The 13,814-nt window shown below is 45.1% G+C and overlaps 1 protein-coding gene across 2 annotated transcripts in view; it reads left to right on the top strand.

Moving 5' to 3' along the window:
• Positions 1 to 13,814, top strand: part of LOC147664977 (coiled-coil domain-containing protein 136-like) — a 169,009-nt gene that overhangs the window by 132,022 nt on the left and 23,173 nt on the right. The window contains exon 9 of one of the 2 annotated variants that reach the window (XM_086949842.1): positions 5,849 to 5,956. The exons of the other annotated variant lie outside the window; for it this stretch is intronic. Within the exon in view, the coding sequence (XP_086805968.1) occupies positions 5,849 to 5,947 (99 nt within the window). The 3' untranslated portion in view covers positions 5,948 to 5,956. The remainder of the gene's footprint in view (positions 1 to 5,848; positions 5,957 to 13,814) is intronic. 2 annotated transcript variants of the gene reach the window in all.

Below are 13,814 nucleotides of genomic sequence, written 5' to 3'. Positions count from 1 at the left end.
TCTCCTCACTGCATGTTATAATCTCTATTCCTCGGGGACTATGCACAGCTTGGAGTACTGTGCACTGCTTGATGTAGAGTCCACAGACTAAGTTACTCAAAACTGTTCGGTATTCCAACCACGTCTTGATGTACTCTTCCCTGCTCTGTACTCTTAACTGCTAGTTATAATCTCCACTTCTTGAGGCACTTGGCATACACTAGGGTGCCCCCCAATGGTCCAGCTATTCACCTCTAGACAAAGCATTCTCGACATCTAGGGGATCACTGCATTACCCCGAGAACACTCCACAGTACCCTTTCTAAGATCTATTGAGAGAGGCATGCTTGGCAAGAAATTCATGAGCTACTGCTAACTGTTGGCTTTGTGTGACAGGACAAGGGATTTTAAGAAGGACCAATAAAACCAAGAAGCTGTTGTCTGGCAAGACGCTGGGCTTAAGTATGATAAGAAGGAAGCAGAACTTGGCAGCAATTGTGGACTTCCAGGCTACCCCTGCCTTTTGTTAGCTTAAAAAACAGTAATTTGTCTCTAGCTATATTCAAAACACCATATATTGTTTTTGTGGCAAGAAACGGCAGGTGTAGCCTGGAAGTCCTCATCAGCCGTCACCTCCTGACTTCAAGTCAAGCTAAAACCCATGATCCAGTTAGGCAACAGCTTCTTGGGAAACTACCTTACCCCATGCATGGATTTTTTTGTGGCCCAGATTACCAGGACTCCTCCTTGGCAGAGGGAGAGACTATTGTGTAAATCCGAAGGCCCTGTGCAGCGTGTGGTAGGCTGCCTTTGAGGGGGTTGGCCACATGGCCTACCCCCTAACCATGAATGGGCAAAGGCAGTGTGCAGCTTGGAATTGGTGGTTGGCCGCAGGCCAGCAGCAAAACCCCACCATGCATGACCAAAGGACCATGCCTGGCATGGGGTTGGCTGCATGCGGAGTTGGATTTACATATGGTAATAAAATATTACTTTATGTTAAAAAAAGCAACCTATAAATTGACTGAAAAAAAACAAAGGTTAAGGTAATGTTATAATTAGGTGAAATGTTCAGTTCCAATGCAATGTTTTAAACTAAAAAACACAGAAATTCATCGCCATGCACTGCTAATTACCCCACTTATTACATCACTCATGACATTCTCTATGACATAATTGAGAATAGTTGTAGGTAAATGAGCATGCAGTTCCTATAGAGGTGAGAGAGAAGGTGTTCTAACAGAATAGATATTCTGGACCCAGTGGGGTGGTTCCTTATTGGACTAAGAGCCCTCACACACTTTTGCGAGTGTCAAGCTTCATCGTAGGGCTTTGCTCCTCGTCCAGCTGGCACTGCAATGCTCGACGGGCACTCTCTAGGGGATCTTTGGCAGAGATCCTTTATCCAAAGCCGTATGTGAAGTGCCTGTGTAGGGTTCTTGGTGTAGATGCGTAGCGAGTGACTAAGTGCAGGTGACTAAAAAGGGATCCGGTGGATCTCAAGGTTAAAAACAATTTATTCGGTGAGTCCACCTCTCCGATTAAAAGAACGTGTGTGCCACCCATAGAGGCAATGATCTCAGGTGGCCTATTAATATCATGAGGTCAAAATGTTTCTTGCCTAGGTTAGTCAATCAATGATCTGTGGCAATTCTTCAGGGCCAAACGGAATGGAAATATGATCTTGGTGAGAGGTACAATACTGAGTAGGTTGGATTATTGTAACTCCCTATATTTGGGAGCACCACTATACATTGTACAAAGGATACAGAGGGTGCAGACAGTGGCAGCAAAGTTGGCGCTTAACAGACAACGTGGGTCCTCTACGACATTGGCGTTAAAAGATCTCCATTGGCTGTTCATTAAGGAGAGAATTCATTTTAAATCTCTCTGCATTGTGTATAAGGCAGCACATGGACAGGGTCCCATCCGGGTGCAAGAAATGTTTACATGGTATAACCCAAGGAGGCAGCTCCAATCGTCAAATACTAATCTGATCACAACCACCAGATTTAAGAAATCCCGGAAGGGAGGCAGAGCTTTCGGAATACTTGCCTCACACATCTGGAATGGGCTGCCTCTAACTCTCAGGCAGGAAAGTTCACTGACAGGGTTTAGGAAGAGCCTGAAAACTTGGCTCTTTCCAAGGAATACCTGTTAGCTCTTCGGACAGTGACAGTTGAGCTTGCTGTGTTGACGTTATTTCTAACCAAGCGCCAGGATACCCGTAGGGTGGCAGTTTTGCGCTATATGAATTCTCATTCCATTCCATCTCTAAATGCTTGGAACCATCAATATATAGCATGTGATCCAAGCAGTAGAGTGCTCTTTAAAAAACACCATATAGAACTGATTAGGCTGGCTTATTGGAACCTAATGAGGCTGACTCAATTAGGGTTATGTGTGTGCCTCCTCGAGGGCATCTAGAGCGGTACGCTGTATTTCAGCGTAGTCATCTTGGTGACGATCTTGCTGCGACCTACTCTGTCTCAGGTGCCATTTACCTATAAGTAATCGGTTAGAGTATGCATGCTGGACCTTTATGCGCTCTTGGTCCCCCCTTGTTTTAATCGATAATTGACCATAGCATTGCAAGATTTGCAATGAAATTATTGAAGCAAAAAATGTGCACCGCAGTGGCGAGAGCCCTCAACCTTCAGCGGGCGGTCATTCTGACCTCGACGTTCAGTGGGAGGTCATTTTGCTCAAATCAAGGGTCTATATTGTATAGTTGGGAGCCCTGAAGAACCAGATGATTGGCTTTGTTCTTGTTTGCTATTTTTGTATGTGCATCGTTGATGGCACTCTTTAGCTTCTTGTGTCTAACTCCATTCCTTGTTCAACATAATTGCCCTCGAAGCAGCTCATCGAAACATACTCTTCATTCTGCGCACAATCAATACAAGTGTACACGCTACCATACTGTTGCCGCACACAACAAAAATAATGAGAGGGAACGTTGATCAAGACGTTTGTAGTGTGTTTTAACTAAATATGGTATTCTGGGCACATTTGTTATAACAGGTGATCTAAAAATGTATTTGTACATTACTGTATAATAAATATTGTGAAATCTACGAAACTTCAACTATTGAGACATGTCTGTATGGAAATATTTCTATACGGTTTAAGTATGAGATATGCCTAAGGCAGTGGCATAACAATAGCCCCCTCAGCCCCTGCAGGGATGGCCTGAGCTACAGGGGCCTCCCTCTGGCACTGTGCATGGGCCGTGGACTTAGCAGGTGAGCCCCTCATGTTTTGTTATGCCACTGGCCTAGGGTAGCAACAGATGAGTGATGAAGGGTGTGTTCCACGTCAAACAAAGTTAAAGGGAGTCTACATATAGCCTCGTTTGAGGAAGAGATGGGGAAAAGTACCAGATGAGACACAGAAGTCCAATTGTACAGGCTGAAAGTCACTGCCAGGACTTTTTTTTAACACCTTGCGTGCGGCCCCGATTTCCTCAGTGTGCTGGACATTCCATAACTGGGTGTGGTTGTGACGGAACCATTCCGTCATCAGCACAGCTCAACCATGACTGATGACGGAATGGTTCCATCACAAGCATCGAAGGGGTTAAACTATGATTTTATCACCTATGAAACGATAATTTAAAGATCGCATATTGAATCAAGGTACCACTTCAACACGAAGAATACAGCCAAATCAAAATGGGGCAAAAGTGGAGGAAAAGGATATCATTCCAGGACACTCTACAGAACTCATGGTTGTATTTCACAATATCAAGGCCACTAATATCAACCTGGTCATACATTAACAGTATTGGCTGCAACTATACTGTTAAGGTAAACATTTCGAGGTAAGTAGAGATTTACGATACCATGTACCTTGGCAAGTATAGTTAATATCATGGAGTTAAAATTGTTGCGGTTCAGTATTAAAACTACAGTATTGTGACTACCCAAAGTTTGAATGCAATTCACAGTGAGCAAAGCGGCTCAGTTGGGCAGGAACTCACCACTTGCTGACTTCAAACAAAGGCCCAATGTCACAAGGCTCATGCTCTATAAGATACCCAAGTTCATGTTAGTAGGTGAAGTGAAGAAGACCAATGAGCTATTGACGCAATGTGTGTAAATGGAATGTCAGGGTGGTCCAATTGGGGGCGGTGGGGAAACCAGTGCCTCCATCCATCCTTCATGTCTTTCATTGTCTCCAACTCTCCACCTCTTCTGCTGGACTTGCTTTACTCTTACCCCTTCACCGCAGGGATGTTTATGAAACTAAAGCAAACAAAAATGGACTTAATCTTGGTTAAGGGAAAGTGGAGGGATTAATGGAGCAATGTCATTGAAGCAAACCTTGTCTACTGTCGTATTTAACCACAATTTCTCTTTTTTCTCCTTCTTTCCATTTCCCTTTGTTGCTTCTCCTCGTGTCTCTTAATTTCTTTCTGTCTTCCCTGTCACACATGCCTAATCACTTGATGTGTCCTCATGAAACTCATGTCTAACTTTATCTGATGCTTTGCTCCGTGTGGCTAATCACCTCTCTCCATCCCTTCCTGGTGCTGGCATGAAATCTTCTGCAACTTCATCCTGTATTCGTTTCATGTCCATTTTCATTCTTTCTCTTGTTTTTTATCTCTCACTTTTGTATCTATGTTCTGCATCTTCCCTATTCCATCACCCCCAACATTATCTTGCTGTTTTAAATACTATGCCTGTTGATCCCCTCTCTATGCTTCTTCTTTATTATTGCCTTTAACTATTCGAATATCCCTCCCTCTCTCTCATCTCATTTCCTCTTTTCTGGTTCTATCTCCCTGCCTCTTTCTGCATTCCTATTTGTGTTTTCCATGATCTCTTTCTTGTGTCTACTTACTGTCTTTGTCTGATTTACTTCATCTTACTCTCTTCCTCTTGTGGTTATTCTACCGTCTTCTTTTCTCTGTATGACCTTTTCTGTCATTGCCTTTGTTTTTTATATATATTATTTTCTGCTTGCATGGATTCTAATCCCTTTGGCTCCCACATTTTACTCTACTCCCTCACCCTTTCCGTGTCTGTCATCCTCACTTGCTCCTTCTGTTTTCACCTACCACCTCCTTGTCTCCCTCTTCATGCCTCCCCCTCATTTTCTCATTGCTGCCTCTTTACTCTTTTACCCACTCTCCCAATTGACATTTTAATGGTTTCTTTTTTATTTCTATTCCACCCTGCACCCCTTCCTAACTCCCAATTGCTTTTGTTCTGATTGTTACATATCTTTTGTCCTCTTTATAAATCTCTTGCTCTTCTCCTGCCTTTTCCTATAATTTCTTACAAATCAACTCTCTCTCTTTCTTCATAATTTTCCCTGTCTTTACTTTTGATCTTCCATTTTCATCTGTTTTCCACTTATCTTTCATCTTCACTTGTATTCCTCTCACTGACATTTCTCATGTCCTTCAAACCTGAATTTCTTAATGTTTCTCTCCCTGCCCTCCCCCTTTCTGCCTTCACATTGTCTTTTACTCTCCTTGCACTGTTTTTCTGCGCCCTCCACTTATCTTCCCTTTTTATCTGACTTTACTCATAACTCTTTCTTCCTGTCTCTGTTTCAATCAATTCATGTTTTTCCTTGCCCACTCCGTCTCCATGCATTCTCAACCTCATACCTCCACTATTCTTTCCCTTCCCCCATCTCATCCCGTTTATATCTCCCTACTACGGCATTGTCTCTATTTTCCTCCATTCTGATGCCTCATTTCCTTCTCTACACCTCACTCTCATCTTTATCTCTCTCCTTGCTGGACTCTACCTGCTTTATGGTTTCCCCTGTACAATCTTGACCATCGCTCTTTTCCATGCTCTACTTCCTTTGCTTGGCTCCTCCCCTTCCTGCCTTGTCCCTTGTTTCCTAGGACCCCTCTGTTTCTGACCCCCCTGTTCTCTCCGTTCCCCTCGTAGGACTGGTTGTTATAGTGGCCCTGCTTTGGTGCTGGTGGGCAGAGACCTCCTAAGGCGATCAGGTACTGGTATGCTGTAACTCTGCTTCTTGTGCTCAGTGGCAATTGTGGAAAGCCTGGCACTGCCCGAACCACTCTGCTTGCTCGCTGCTGTTTGTGTTCTCTCTCTCTTCCTTTGCTTCACATGAATTCTCAAGTGTGTTAGCCTATCTGCCTCTCCTCTCCCTTCAAGCTCTCTCTTAACCATTGTGTCTCGCACTTGTGTACTTGCCTGCTTTCGCTTATACTTATTTTGTTGCTTCTCATTTATGTATCTCTTTCATTGTTTTTCTTCCCCTTCCTTTTTCTACCTTCTTGTGTTCTCTTGTCCAGTTTGGTGCATTATTTCTAACTCTTTGATTCATTTGCATTTGCTCTACTTTACTTAAGTCTTCCTTTATTTTACTTTGTCCTTTCCTCTCACTTTCTCACGTTGTTTCTATTTCTATGTGTCATTCCTTTCTTTGCTTCTTTCCTTCCTTCCTTCTTTCTTTCTTACATGCTTTCATTTTTCTTATGCTTTCTTGTGATCACCCCTTGTGACTTTTTGTATGTTTTTCTATCGTATTCTTTGACACTACTGTCTCTATCCTTATGATTATTTTATTTTTACCTTCCCTTGCCTTAAAATCTACCTTCAATTCACCTTTCTCTAGTCTTGTGATGTCATTTCCTCTTTTCTCCTATTTCATTGAATCTCCTTCTCCTCTCCCTTCATTCGTGAATTCACTCTCCTAACGTGTTGCTCTGTTTTTTGCTTATCTTCCCTCTCTCGATTTTTGGATTGCATTATCAATTTGTTCCCTTTATACCCAGATCTATCATCTACCCTTTCTTTAGTCTTGTATTTGTTTCGACTCTCTAGTGTTCTATCGCATTCTCCTCTCCATGCTGTAGATTGCTATTTGTTTCTCCTCTATGTTTTGCTCTGGTTTTGTACCACCTTTTTGCCTTCTTGGGATTTGGAGATCTGTCTATACAGAGTGGTTTGTAGTGTTTGTTTTATATAAACCTATCTCAATTGGTTCTTTTATGCTGTTTCTACGATCTCTTTTCTTAGCATGTCTATTTCTTGGATACCGTCTTGCTTGTCTTTTTATTAGTTTTACTCTCTTGTGTATTGTCCATTTTGTTGTATCTCCTCACGTGCATTTCTCTGGTTTCTCTTTTATCAGTTTGTATGTTTCTTTAACTTTCTCTTTTTCTTTGATCTCCCTCTCTTATTGTGTCTTTTCCTTAGCTCTCCACTCTTATCATGTTATTTTCTTCAGCTATTGTCTTATTTGCCTGTTTCTTTGTTCTCCTACTTCCTTTTCTCAGTACTGGCTCTCCTTCTCCTGTGTCGGATTCTCGGATGTCTTTCTCACCTGTCTTATTCTTTCTTTCTTTTTGAGCGTGTTTCTTGAAACTCCAGTCCTTACAGTGTTTATCGTGCATTTAGTTCCGTCTTTTCATGTCATTTTCCTTGGACATTGTTCTTTCTAGTCTATAGTGGATCATTTTTTCGATTGTCTTTTTTCTTGAATCTCCTCTCTTATACATTCTCTATCTTGAATCTCCTCCAATCTTATCTGTCTTTGGATCTCTTTCTCCCTAGTCTGTTTATTCAACCGCCTCTCATCTATTTTTCTTTGCTCTCCTTCTTTATCTTGTCTGTTTCTTGGATCGCAATCTTATAGTTTTTTATTTTGGACATCCTATCTTATCCTAACTGTTTCTTAGCTTACTTCTCTGCCTCTCATTTGTTTAACTTGGATCGCCATTTCTATTATCTGCTTGTTGGAACAGCTTCTCTTTTCTATTGCTCAGATCTCATCTTTAGTCTATCCCTTTTACTTAGGTTTCATGCTTTATTGTTGTTGTTTCTTGTATTTTAATTTCTCTCGTTTTGTTTTTTATTGCCTTCTCTTTTATCTTTTTTGCCTTGGTTCTTGGATCTAATTTCTTATATTGTTTGCTCTGGATCCCTTCTCTCTTGTCTTGTTCTTTCATGTTCTTTCTTGTTTTGTGTGTTTTTAGTGAAACCTGTTCCCTTTCTTACCTCTTTTATAATCGCCCTGATTCCTTGACGTATTCTCTGATCACCTTTTTTCTTCATTCTCTACTCCTAGATCACCTTCACCTCTGCTCTCTCTCAGTTTCTGGCTCCCCTTCCCCTTTTCCTCGCTTTAATATTGGACTACCTTCCCCTCTTCCTTCTGTCTATTCTGGACCTCCTTCTCTACTCTCTACATGTGCATCAATTTCCCCTTTTCCACCATTCCTCTTGGGATACGTTTCCATCTCCTGTGCTTGGAATTAGTCTTTTCTCCCATTCTCCTTAGATCGTTTCCTCTCTCTCTATTCAAATATTATTTTCATAATTATTATACTAATTTTCTGGTCCTTTACTGTTCACACATTTCTTTGTCTCCTCATCCTCCACTGTGATGAATAAGTGATTTGTTTGGGCAGTTTGGTCTTTCACCAGTGAGTACCGTGGCTGGTCATATTTACGCAAAAGACCGTCAATGGCTCCCCAAAGTTCTCTCCCATCAGCCATAAATTGCTTCATGTGTTTATGCATTATGGACACACAGTGTGTGGTCCAACTGATGCCACAACCTTACAGACATTGCCAGATGCACTGCAGTCTCGGATGTGGACTGCAGCCAGTCAATCTTGCTGCTATTCACAGGTGGTCGGCCATGTCAAAATAGCATCTTCTAAAAAACAGGTTCCAGTGAAACTGTACAAATCAGCCCATGGTAGCCGCTGGATTAGTGTAAACTGGTAAAACAAGAGGTACACAGAGTGCTATACTAATTGCCAGTTTTCCCTCCCCTCACTGTGGTATCCTTTGTTACCATTTTGTGTTATCTCTCTACTCAGCACTTGCCCATCCGTTCATCATCTTTCCCTACCTTTAAATCTCCAGTCCACTACTTCCAAATTTTACAACTTTACATTTGCCAAACTTGTAATCTTATCTAATTTATTTTGTATTCTACTTGTAATTTTAGTTCTTGTTAGAACTTGGGATATCTGTACTTTACTTAGGTTGCACCTTGAATACATTTACCTCTTTTATTGACAATACTATTGGGGAGACTAGGTGAAATCATAGATGCCATGCCTGAAACAAATTAGTTGATCTAAATTTTTAATTCTGAAATGTAAATTAAAAAATTTGACTCGCTGTTTGATTCACCAAGTACTGTAACTAAAGAGTTTCCTATGGTAGATGCGCCTTATGCTGTGCTGTCAAAAAAGTAGTAGTTCCCACACTTATGAATGAGGCTGATGAACTGTAAGTTTAGTGGAGCAGGACATCAGCGGATGTGCTGTGGCTTTTCCAAACTCTAAATCTATAATCCCTTGAGTCTGGAATATCAAGAACCCACACAGCCACATACTTCTTTAGTTTACTCAATTTTATTGAATGGGGAGCAGTTATTTACATGCCGGCGAAGCTGATGGCACTAATAGATAATGTCAACCTCGTATACATTGGAATTTCTAGGAAAATGATAGACTGGCTGCTGGGTAAGGAATGGTCCTGAACCTGAGTTGAGGAGATTCAAAACCACCTCGAAGGTTCTTCCTTGGATCCCAGTGGATTCCAGGAGCAAATTCAAAGTCATGTGTCAGATTAATAATGCCAACCTTGCAAATTCCATGCATACCTTTTCGACCCAGCATCCTGATACATAGCCAACAGAGCCCTTTAATTACAGGTTACTAAGAAAATCAATAACCTTGAAATGGCTAAACCATCCTAGGGCAGGACGCGAGAGCCCTAGATTTACAAAATTTCAAACCACGCTGTGTGGAAATCTGCAGCACTGTGATGCATGAACCATAAACATCTATGCAGCATTATGCTTACACACTGTGGTATTCCAATGATGTCATTTGCCACGGTCATGTAAATAATAATAATAAATGAGCTTGTAAAGCGCCTGGTTACACTAACTAGTGCGTCCCAGCACTGCAGCGTACTTGGCCTGCTTTGTAACAGTAAATCTAAGCATGGTGGTGAGTCTATATCTTGAAGAGCCATGTTTTTAGTTTTTTCCGGAAGGAGTTTTATGCTGGTTCCATCCAGAGAGCATAGGGGAGGCTAGGTAGCGAAATGCTCTACCACCCATTCTTGCTCTTTTGATTACTGGGATTTTAACCTGCCCCGTCCTTAGGGGCCGCAGGGCCCTAGTGGGAGTATAAGGTCACATTAGACTATGTAAGTAGCTAGGTTCCTTTCCCTGCAGGATGCGATGACTAAAACAAATGCAATTTTAGCAGCTATTGAACCTTACAACCCAGGCAAAAGCGAATCAGCAACATCTTGAATGATGACTGTAGTAACACTCCCCTACAAATTTCTACCTGCTGAAACCTGCCCAATGATACGCCATGTAAATGTGTAATTTCATGGAATACACTTTACGCAGGGGAATATCATGGGATTTTCCTCTTGCCCTTTGTTGCTAGTATTTCACACAAAGCCTGCCATGTTACTTTAGCAGATCAGGCTTTGTGTGCAATCCTAGGGTGTTTGCACCAGCCCCACCCCTGTAATCATTAACAGCCGTTTTGTGATATGCGATGCAAAACTGTCTAGCATTTTGCAGCTCAAAATATATTTTGCGTGGGAAAATTTAACAATGCCGCCATTTGTGCCAATTTGCGCCACGTAGCATTACTTGGCACAGCACAAGTGCCCATACAAACGCATGGTAATCCTGGCTTCCGAGTCCAGGGTTAAGACTATGGACAGCTGAAAATAGCTATTTACGTTTTACTAGGAGTCTTAGAATCACATTTTGCCGACTTGACTGCAGTTAACCCCCAGGAAAGTGGGTTTCACTGAATATTTTCGGACTGCGGTCTTTCTCTCCTGATCAGGGGCGTAACAAACACCCCCGCAGCCCCTGCAGTGCGGGGGGGCCCCCATACTTCAGTAAATGAAGGGGGCCCCGGGCCCCTCAGCATTTCAGAGAGCTGTGAGAGAGGCTTGCGCTGAAGCAAGCCTCTCTCCCTCGAAAGCGGGTGCAGGCTGTCTGCAGCCTGCTCCGAGCCCCTCGCCCCTCGCCCCCTCCCTCAGACTGAAGAGAAACAAAGTAACACGCTGCAATGTTTCTCTTCAGTCAGAGCTAGCAAGGCCCGAAAAGAGGATGGGGTGGGTGGGGGCCCGAGCAGGAGGCAGCACAGAGCAATTAGGACGCAGAACAAGTCATGAGGTCAGGTCTACCTAGTTGTGAGAGGGGAAATGGAGATGGTGTTCTTCCTGCAGGTTTTGAAGGCACATAGCACACTCATGACAAGAGTATGGATGCAAATATGCATGTTATTCATGAACTGGTTGCCATTTCCTAAGGAAGAATGGGCAGACGGGTAACACGCTGTCCCACACACTTGCAAGACTATGTTTGGATTAATGGTTTCAAGATCCTATCTTCTCAATGTTGTCAAATATTGTAGTACTATTTCTCAACTTTGGTTGTCATGTAACACCGCTCCTTTAGCTGCAGCTCTCCACTGTGAAGTATTTTAAACAATAGCTTTATTCCTATAGGAAATCTTTGGGTTGGATATTTTCGAGCTTTCTGATGAGGGTGGTGTGGAAAGTTTGTATTCTTTAGTGAATTTGCCTCTATAACATCAGTATATTATTTCACAGAATTTAAACTGTGAGAAAGGTGGAGTATGTCTTGAGTCGGTATCCCCTTTGGGAGTGGGGGCCCTCAGAGTCAGACTGTCAGCATTCTCAAGGGCAAAGCTCATATGAGAAGGGATGAGGCAGCAAAATGGAGCCCTCAGGTAAGCGCTCTTGTTAGAACGCACCATACGGGCGTCCGCAGGGGGGTTGTTAAGGGGGGCCGAGGAGGGTGCAAGGCAGAGGGGAGAAGGGTGCAAGGTAGAGAGGAGATGAGTGCAAGGCAGAGAGAAGAAGGACGCAAGGCAGAGAGGAGAAGGGTGGAAGGCAGAGAGGAGAAGGGTTCCAGGTCTTGTGAGAAGGGTGCAAGGGGGAGGGGAGAAGGGTGCAAGGTGGAGGGGGAGAAGGGTGCAAGGGGGAGGGGAGAAGGGTGCAAGGCAGAGAGGAGATGGGTGCAAGGCGGAGGGGAGAAGGGTGCAAGGGGGAGGGGAGAAGGGTGCAAGGTAGAGGGGAGAAGGGTGCAAGGCGGAGGGGAGAAGGGTGCAAGGCGGAGGGGAGAAGGGTGCAAGGTGGAGGGGAGAAGGGTGCAAGGCGGAGGAGAGAAGGGTGCAAGGCGGAGGGGAGAAGGGTGCAAGGCGGAGGGGAGAAAGGTGCAAGGCAGAGGAGAGAAGGGTGCAGAGAGGAGAAGGGTGCAAGGTAGAGAGGAGAAGGTTGCAAGGCAGAGGGGAGAAGAGTGCAAGGGGGAGGGGAGAAGGGTTCAAGGCAGAGGGGAGAAGGGTGCAAGGCAGAGAGGAGAAGGGTGCAAGGGTGCAAAGCAGAGGGGAGAAGAGTGCAAGGGGAGGGGAGAAGGGTGCAAGGCAGAGGGGGAAAGGGTGCAAGGCAGAGAGGAGAAGGGTGCAAGGCAGAGGGGAGAAGGGTGCAAGGCAGAGAGGAGAAGGGTGCAAAGCGGAGGGAAGAAGGGTGCAAGGGGGAGGGGAGAAGGGTGCAAGGCAGAGGGGAGAAGGGTGCAAGGCAGAGAGGAGAAGGGTGGAAGGCAGAGAGGAGAAGGGTTCCAGGTCTAGTGAGAAGGGTGCAAGGGGGAGGGGAGAAGGGTGCAAGGTGGAGGGGGAGAAGGGTGCAAGGGGGAGGGGAGAAGGGTGCAAGGCAGAGAGGAGATGGGTGCAAGGCGGAGGGGAGAAGGGTGCAAGGCGGAGGGGAGAAGGGTGCAAGGCGGAGGGGAGAAGGGCGCAAGGCGGAGGGGAGAAGGGTGCAAGGCGGAGGGGAGAAGGGTGCAAGGCAGAGGAGAGAAGGGTGCAAGGCAGAGGAGAGAAGGGTGCACGGCGGACAGGAGATGGGTGCAAGGCAGAGGGGGAAAGGGTGCAAGGTAGAGAGGAGAAGGGTGCAAGGCAGAGGGGAGAAGAGTGCAAGGCGAAGAGGAGATGGGTGCAAGGTGGAGAGGAGATGGTGCAAGGCAGAGAGGAGAAGGGTGCAAGGTAGAGAGGAGAAGGGTGCAAGGCAGAGGGGAGAAGAGTGCAAGGGGGAGGGGAGAAGGGTTCAAGGCAGAGAGGAGAAGGGTGCAAGGCAGAGAGGAGAAGGGTGCAAGGGTGCAAGGGGGAGGGGAGAAGGGTGCAAGGCAGAGGGGGAAAGGGTGCAAGGCAGAGAGGAGAAGGGTGCAAGGTGGAGGGGAGAAGGGTGCAAGGCAGAGGGGAGAAGGGTGCAAGGCAGAGGGGAGAAGGGTGCAAGGCAGAGGGGAGATGGGTGCAAGGTAGAGAGGAGATGGGTGCAAGGTAGAGAGGAGATGGGTGCAAGGTAGAGAGGAGATGGGTGCAAGGCAGAGGGGAGAAGGGTGCAAGGCAGAGGGGAGAAGGGTGCAAGGCAGAGAGAAGAGAGACAGTGGAGAGAGAGAGTGGCGAGAGAGTGGAGAGAGAGAGAGAGAGTAGAGAAAGAGGGTGGAGAGAGACAGTGGAGAGAGAGACAGTGGAGAGAGAGAGTGTAGGGAGACAGTGGAGAGGGAGAGAGTGGAAGGAGAGAGAGAGTAGAGAGAGAGTGGAGAAAGAGACAGTGGAGAGAGAGTGGCGAGAGAGTAGAGAGAGAGTGGAGGGAGAGAGTGGAGAGAGTGTGGAGAGAGTAGAGAGAGAGAGTGGAGGGAGAGAGAGAGAGAGTGAATAGAGAGTGGAGAGAGAGTGGAGAGATAGAGTGAAGGGAGACAGTGGAGAGAGAGAATAGAGAGTGGAGAGAGAGTGGAGGGAGACAGTGGAGAGAGAGTGG

Source organism: Lissotriton vulgaris, unplaced genomic scaffold (assembly GCF_964263255.1).
Source record: "Lissotriton vulgaris unplaced genomic scaffold, aLisVul1.2 SCAFFOLD_391, whole genome shotgun sequence".
Taxonomy (NCBI): Eukaryota; Metazoa; Chordata; class Amphibia; order Caudata; family Salamandridae; genus Lissotriton; species Lissotriton vulgaris.
Note: the sequence above shows the minus strand (reverse complement) of the source record. Positions and strands in the feature narration are given on the sequence as shown.